Source organism: Chaetodon auriga, chromosome 22, assembly GCF_051107435.1.
Source record: "Chaetodon auriga isolate fChaAug3 chromosome 22, fChaAug3.hap1, whole genome shotgun sequence".
Lineage (NCBI taxonomy): Eukaryota > Metazoa > Chordata > Actinopteri > Chaetodontiformes > Chaetodontidae > Chaetodon > Chaetodon auriga.
In genome coordinates, this window is record NC_135095.1 from 19,061,154 (window position 1) to 19,068,944 (window position 7,791).

Sequence of the window (7,791 nt, forward strand, 5' to 3'; positions counted from 1 at the left end):
GATTTAATGGAAACGTGGAAACACTGCAGATCAGGAAGTAAATGAAACAGAAACTTCTTCTAAAGCTCATTAAGCAGCAGTCAGCTCCTCAGGAGGAGGAGTGGCTCCCTCTAGTGTTTACTGGTGGCCACTGCAACAATGACAGTGAGCAGAACTGAAAATGAAACTTGTACATCTTTGTAAAGGAAATATATGATTATAATGTTTTTAACTGGTTATGTGACTAAAATAAGCAATAAACTAAAGAAAAACACTTTATTTAATTCAACTTACATTAAAAGCAGCCTGAAGTGAAGTTTTAACTGTGCAAACAAGCTAAATAAAATGTGATTACCGAAGCTGAAAGAGCAGCATCACCTGTCTCTAATGAACCATCATTGAAAAATTCAGAAGTGAATTCATTGCAGACTGTTAATGAAGGCACAGAAACAGCTGGTATCAGTAACATATTTAATATCTTTACATTACAGATGTAACATTGATAAAACAGGAAATGCTTTGCAGACATCATCAGGAGCTTTGCTGAAAGACACAATAAATAATCAAGTAATTAATACTTATGTAAATGAACTAAATGAATAAACCAGGAAAAATGATGTCTGAAAACAGTGACGTGTTTCTCACCAGTAAAGCTCTTCCTCTGGTTTCTATGGGAAGCAGAAAGTTTCCCAGAGCACAGGCCACACAGGCCACAGTGAACGGACTGAGAGCCTTAATCACCGACTGAGACATCAGCACCTGAAGTACACACAGACTAACGTCACACATGGATGGCAGAAACACCAGAAAATTCACCTGAGCGGCTCCCGGGCAGGACATCGAACTCACCTGAGCGATGAATGGAGCGATCATTCCACCAATCCGACTGAACGAGGTACAGAAGCCCATCCCGAGGGACCTCACCGCAGTGGGATAAACCTGAGAAGACAGACAACACCTCCGCCCTGAGATCTGGACCAACGAAAACCGCCACTAAAACCAGCAGAGTGTGGACGTACCTCCGCCGTGTAAATGTAAACCACGTTAAAATTCATGGAGACCAGGGACCGGAGCAGGAACAGCAACACCGTGAAGCCAAACCTGGAGAAAAAGCACAAACAGAAGGCCTTCATGAACTCTGAGGATGAAGGTCCTCACAAGCCTGGACCCGGTCAGGCTGGACTGTGGACTGAGAAGAGGAGTCTCTGAGGTTCTTACATGGTGGTGCAGATGCTGAGCATCATGAACAACATGGCCGCCAAAAGCTGCAGCACCGTCATACTCATCTTCCGTCCGACCACATTCAGCAGACAGATGTTCAGTGGGACCACTGGGAGAACAGAACAGGATCAGATGCTGTTTCATAAAATAAGCAATGAGAACCGTTCAAAGATCTTTACCACCAGCAGCGTGAAAATGGAAAGGACCTACAGGGCTGATCCTCCGTATGGTGGCCTGTTTAGGACGTGTCAGCTTTGAGGTGATGTTAGCAATGTTAGCATGCTAACAGAAAGCATCTTAAAGTGCTGACATTCTGCTAGCATATTAACATGTAGCTGGCAAAGCAGCATGCTGACGTGGTAACTATTACTATGTTCACACTGTAAGACTATGGGATTAGTCAAAACATCCCCGGAAATACATCAGTGGTAGAGAAGTCCACCACGTCCACCACGTCCACCACGTCCACCACGTCTTTAGGGATAAAGTTCACCAACAGTTGAATGAATTAATAAAACATTAAACTTTTGAATTTTGTTCAGTTTTGATGGTCAGTAATGATCCATCCTGCTGGAGGAACATGAACTCATGAGCTCAGTGTTTCTTGAATCCAGTCACTATGATGAGACAATGTACAAGAATGAAAATCTTAGTTAAACACAGCTGATTGATCTCCGTCGTCCACTCACATGCGACCTCTCCCAGGCAGCTGATGAGCAGTGTCTGGTAGTCGCTGGGTGCAAAGGCGATGCAGTAGCACAGTCCGTCCTCATGGCGGTGTTTGATCTGATGCTCTCGATCTGCGTCCGTCACACACAGCAAGTTCTTCTCCAGCAGCTCCGAACTGCTCAGCACTGAGCCGTAGTACCCGAAGGAGGCCACGAACCTGACGGAGGAAGGACGCCGCGGTGAGAGACTGAACCCGGGAACAGGTTTATCTCTATCACACCACATGAAACACTACAACCAAGCCTTCTGCTTCTCAACTTCTTAACTCAGCACCCAGTAAAAAAGCACTACATCAGGTCTGTGGGTTTAAGGTGCCGATCGAGAACCATGAGTCATCCAGCTCTAGTCGGGACGGGGACCTCTGCTCCACTTCGTTCTCCTCCTCCCTCTCTCCTGGTTTCATCTACTCTCCCACTGCTGTCATTATAGAAAAGTACCAAAAGACAAGAAAACAGCATTAAATCATTTGCGATATAGAAGTGAGGAGGAAGTGAAGCGTTACCATGAATACCAGAGCAGCAAAGACGTCCTCCTGAACGACGAGCTGAGCAGAATCTTCCAGCTGCCTCTCTCATTCTGAAACACAGACAGTCACCTGCATTAAACTCAAGGTAACAGGTAAGGAAAGAAGTTCAGAGATGAAAAGACAACAGGCAGGTCTGTCTCTGATATCAATTAGTTTCAAATAAACAAAAACAAACTGCTTTAGGGATTCACACTGTGCAGTTGAACAGACAGAATATGAAGGGGTGAATTTGTTTTTCAGGATTCCTGAAGTCATTCGTCGACTACGTCATCCAATCACAGCGAGTTCAGAAATCAGGCCTGACTGCTGAGATTTAACCCGAGGGAAACGTACCACGGCCGGCTCCACCAGTCGTCCCGGAGGAAGAGAAACTCTGTTCATTTTCGCGATCTTCTGCAGAGTCTGAACAGCGGCCTGAATGTTTCCCGCCGACACGTTGTAACGAGCCGACTCCGGAATAAACTGATGCATTGAAAACACAGACAGACAGGATTGAGCTTGACCTGAGGGGACAGCGCTGAACTCCTTTCAGGGTGTCAGCCTTAAACAGGGCGGACAGGTGAGGGCAGACAGGTGAGCAGGAGGTTGCACCTTGAACAGGAAGATGAGGAGGATACTGGGGGTGACGGACAGCCGTATCATCCACCTCCACCCCAGAGTGGGAACCACGAGCATCCCCAGTAGGATGATCAGCATGGAGCCCATCATCCAGAAGATCTGATGCACAGAGACAGAGAGCATGCTGGGATATCGCTGCTGATGACATCATACATCAGATGAGGAACTTTATCATTAGCACGTCTTTACAGAACAAAGATCCTCAGCAGACAACAGACAGAACACAAACATTATTGTTCTTTATTAGAATTCAAAGCAGACTGACGACGTTTGGATCATCATCATCATCATCATCATCATCATCATCATCATCATCATCATCATTGTGTTTCTCAGTCACAACTGAAGTGAATTTCTCAGAACGCTCAACCTGTTTTTGTGTCTTGGAGCAGATAGAAAAGTGCTTTATTATCATCATTATTAGGTCTGAAGTTACGACTGAGACAGAAAAAATGAAACGTGGGTAGAAGAAAACAAACGAGGTGAAGAAGTAAAGAGTGACTCACAGAAGCCAGAGGCAGCAGGAAGGCTCGATACTTCGCAGGGATGAACTCTGTCTTCAGCACAAAGCTGACACAACAACGACAACGACAACAACAACGACGACAACGACAACAACAACAACAACAACAACAACAACGACAACAACGACAACGACGACAACGACGACAACGACAACAACAGCAATGTCAATGATGACAACAACAACAATGAAAACAGCAACGACAGAGTTACAGTGTGTGTGTGTGTGCGTGTGCGTGTGTGTGTGTGTGTGTGTGACACTGACCCCTGGGACACTCCTGCGACGCCGCAGCCCACCATGCTGCGCAGGAAGATGAACCAACCGTACGACGGAGCGAACGAGGTGAGCAGAGAGAAGTAGGCGCTCCACACAAAACCTCCAAACACCACCTGTTCATATACACAACAGTACACAACAGTACACAAACACACAGGCAGACAAACACAAAACAGACTCAGGTTGAATATGATCTGTGTGAAAACATCTATGAAATATTTCATTAGATATCAAAGACGTTTCTGACCTTCCAGCGTCCGTATCGGTCAGCGATGTATCCTCCCAAAACTCCACACACCATGAAGCCCACGAACACCATCTGAGACGAAACACTGCAGTCAGTACCCACAGTACTGCAGAGGGACAGTACCGCAGAGGGACAATACTGCAGAGGGACAGTACTGCAGAGGGACAGTACCACAGAGGGACAGTACCACAGAGGGACAGTACTGCAGTAATACACAGCAGTACTGCAGAGGGACAGTACCACAGAGGGACAGAAACACAGAGGGACAGTACCAAAGGGGGACAGTACCACAGAGGGACAGTACCGCAGAGGGACAGTACCACAGAGGGACAGTACTGCAGTAATACACAGCAGTACTGCAGTCTCTTCAAATCTCTTGAAATGAAATCAACATCTTGGTTCGCTGGTTGATGTAATAATTTCTAAGAAGTCCTGATGAGGTCAGTGAGGTTATTCCCAAATGGACAAAAGACACAGATGATGACCTTGGACTGACTGTTTGACCCTCGGAGGGGTTGTGACCCACAGGTTGGGAAACTATTAGCCAATGGACAGGAAATGAATCAGCTGTGACCATCAGTTAGCTGTGGAAGTTATTTTCTGTTTGGAATCTGAATCTCTTTGAGTTTTGGACTATATGAGACATTTGAAGACGTCAGTGGACTCTGAGACCCTGAAGGACGAAGGACTGACATCAGAGTGCGTCTAAATTTGGACTCACTGTGGAGACGAGAGCGACCTGCCAGTCCTCCAGACGCCACTCACATCGAATCTCAGGAGAAACGACAGCTAACAGCATGATCTCCATCGCCTCCACAATCTACACACACACACACACACACACACACACACACACACACACACACACACACACACACACACACACACAGCATTTTTAAGGCAGCAAACATTGTCAGAGTGTCTGTTACATCAATTTTCACTGAACCTTGAGTTCATTTCAAGGTTTAAAGTCTGCGAATGTCTGTTCATTTATATGACACTTTGTTAATGTCCTTCAGTGTCTGTTAATGTCTGTTAATGTCTGTCAGTGTCTGTCAGTGTCTGTCAGTGTCCGTCAGTGTCCGTCAGTGTCTGTTAATGTCCTTCAGTGTCCGTCAGTGTCTGTCAGTGTCCTTCAGTGTCTGTCAGTGTCCTTCAGTGTCTGTCAGTGTCTGTCAGTGTCTGTCAGTGTCCGTCAGTGTCTGTTAATGTCCTTCAGTGTCCGTCAGTGTCTGTCAGTGTCCTTCAGTGTCTGTCAGTGTCTGTCAGTGTCCTTCAGTGTTTGGTTGCTGAACTCAATGGTTTCTTCTGTCTCTTGGTCTTCGTGGGTCTTTTGATGATAATGAGTTCTGGTTTCTCGTCACATCCTGAGCTTCAGAGTTCACAAACACATTCAGAAGAAGTGAAAGGTGTGTTGGTTCGTACGTTGGAGCTGCCCATGATGACAAACAGCAGGACGTGAAAGCGACCGAAGCCGATCGTTTCCACGGCGTCTTCCACGGTGAACGTCTCCTCTGCTGCTGCAGAAACACAAAGTGACACCGTGAGAGGACGGCGGCTCGCTGGAACGCCGACAGCACGTCTCACACGTGTGAACGACTCGACATTTGACCTCTTTCTTCACAATCTGCAGTTTTTTAAAATGACACTGAAAATTCACGTCAAACCTCCAAACCGCTGCCCAGATGGTCCCAACAGACTAAGTTTTCACTCTTTTCAACAAATTCTAAATGTTTGATATCTGAGCGTCCTCTCTGATGGCGCCACCCTCTCCCGCTCAGCGATGACTGACTTCACACTCACCGTTGTTTTTGCTGCCCTGCTGCTCGTCTGCAGGTTTCTCTTGCAGCTCCACCTCCTGCAGGTGGATGGCGGTCACCAGCTGAGTCTTCATACCATCCCCCATCCTGAAGACACATGAACGTTTCTGGAGGATTTGGAGAAAAAAATAAGGTAATTTTCTAACATTATGGAACTTTCCAGATTCAGCAGCATGGTGCCAGAATTTGTCATGAATATAATATTAATGGATTCATGTCTTATATATAGATTAAAAAATACAATAATTCTCATTTCCTCGACTACTTTTTCTTGAGTGAGGTTTGTTTTTGGCTCTTCATCATATTTTCATTCTATTGAACACATTTTGAATTAAATTGTTTTTATTAACGTTTTAAACAGCATTCAACTTTTTTGAATCAGGGATGAAATCAATCAATAAATTAACAAATGTTTGAGTTTGAGTTCTTTTTTACTCTGTTGCAGTTTGAACACTCATTTTATTTTTTTTTCCAGACGACACACACACACACACACACACACACACACACACACACACACACACACACACCTTGAGCTCCTTCTTGGATGGAGATAAGGTTCTGACTAACTCCATTCAGAAATCCATCAGTTTAATGAGCTCGCTTATTGTGGTACCTGTGAACTTTCAAGCTACAAAGACTCATGTTCACAGAAGCACCTTGAAGCATTTTGTGATTTAAATAAATCTGAACGCTTGTTTAACCTGCTTTCAATGTGAACCGGTTCACAAAACTAGATTTTATTGAAGGGAAGTGTTTGAAGGTGGATCGTTTGAGAGCCGACATTCACAGAGGACACTTCTCATTACTCTTGACTCGTTTCCTGCCACGTTTGCGAATGTTTCCAGCCGCCATCAGAACGAAAACGTTAAAACAGCAGATTTTTGAACGGGGTTTGGTGGACAGGTAACTTAGGGACTGTGGGGGAAACGCAGAGCAGTAAAAGTTGAATATGGATCATAAACCCCTGGTTTATTACTCGAGATGCTGCAGAGAAACATCCTAGTTTCACACTTCCCTCCTCGTAGGAGCATTAGGTCGATGTTAGCTTCACTTCAGGATGTCAACGACGCACGTTTAACTGCGTTCACGTTCATTTGAAAGATGTCAGGAATAAACGTACTTACACAGTAGATTGTGTTCAGTGATGAAGCGACCACTTGTTTCTCTTCATGCTGCGGTGGATCTTTTACTGGGCCTGTTGCAGGTTATTCCGGTATAAGCTGTTGTTGTTGTTACCTGGCCAGGTGTATCAGGAAGTGTCATCGTCATCGGGACCGGCGGGAGGAGGGGGCGGTAGCTGTTTCAGTCTGGGAGAGTTTCACTTCACCTCACACATGGACTGTCAGTAATATGGAAACCTCTTATCGCCACTTTTAAACTCCAAAAGAAAAACAAACGGTAATGAAAAACTGAGAAATCCGCTGCCACAGTTTGGATTTGAACACATCTCTTTAATGTTTGTTAACACAATCTTTCAGTCGTGAAACACCAGGATGCAGCTCACACACAGTTTGGGTAGAACAGGTAGTCAGATCAGCATAAGACTCACCTGCCTGCTGTTGAACAGGTGAGACTGCTGGCAGTGTTCCTGCATCAGTGATTTGACATTAAAAGAACTTTTCCATCAGGCTCCGTTTCCTCCAAACAGCTTCACTGAGTTACCTGGATCACACCTGGCCTGATGTGAATTCACCTGGTCTGGGTTTGAACTCAGTGAAGCTGCGTGTTTGAACAGAGCACAAAGAGGAACAACAGGAATGTGGCTCGACCCAGAACGCAACCGGTACGGAAGTTCATTCATGACAAAACTAAAGACTCAAACTCTCAAAGTCAAAATGTGAAAAGACAA

General features: G+C 45.3%; 1 protein-coding gene across 1 annotated transcript; it reads right to left on the reverse strand.

Annotated features, from left to right (window-relative positions):
* Window positions 1–570: 570 nt before the first annotated feature.
* svopl (SVOP-like) lies at window positions 571–7,176 on the reverse strand. The gene is made up of 15 exons (XM_076722861.1): window positions 7,063–7,176; window positions 5,923–6,046; window positions 5,545–5,639; window positions 4,841–4,939; window positions 4,120–4,191; window positions 3,861–3,985; window positions 3,580–3,643; window positions 3,047–3,172; window positions 2,789–2,917; window positions 2,432–2,505; window positions 1,890–2,086; window positions 1,198–1,309; window positions 999–1,080; window positions 829–918; window positions 571–738 (listed from the first exon to the last, which is right to left on the reverse strand). The coding sequence occupies exons 2-15, from the start codon at window positions 6,023–6,025 to the stop codon at window positions 571–573; spliced, it is 1,536 nt and encodes a 511-aa protein (XP_076578976.1). The 5' UTR covers window positions 6,026–6,046; window positions 7,063–7,176.
* Window positions 7,177–7,791: the final 615 nt, after the last annotated feature.

Bases quoted from the DNA above. Each gene is read 5' to 3' on its own strand.
- svopl (XM_076722861.1), bottom strand. From the start codon at position 6,025: ATGGGGGATGGTATGAAGACTCAGCTGGTGACCGCCATCCACCTGCAG. The intron at 5,640-5,922 runs GTGAGTGTGAAG...GTGTTTCTGCAG, and splicing joins GCAGGGCAGCAAAAACAACG to CAGCAGAGGAGACGTTCACC. The intron at 2,087-2,431 runs GTAACGCTTCAC...TTCCTCCGTCAG, and splicing joins TTGCTGCTCTGGTATTCATG to GTTCGTGGCCTCCTTCGGGT.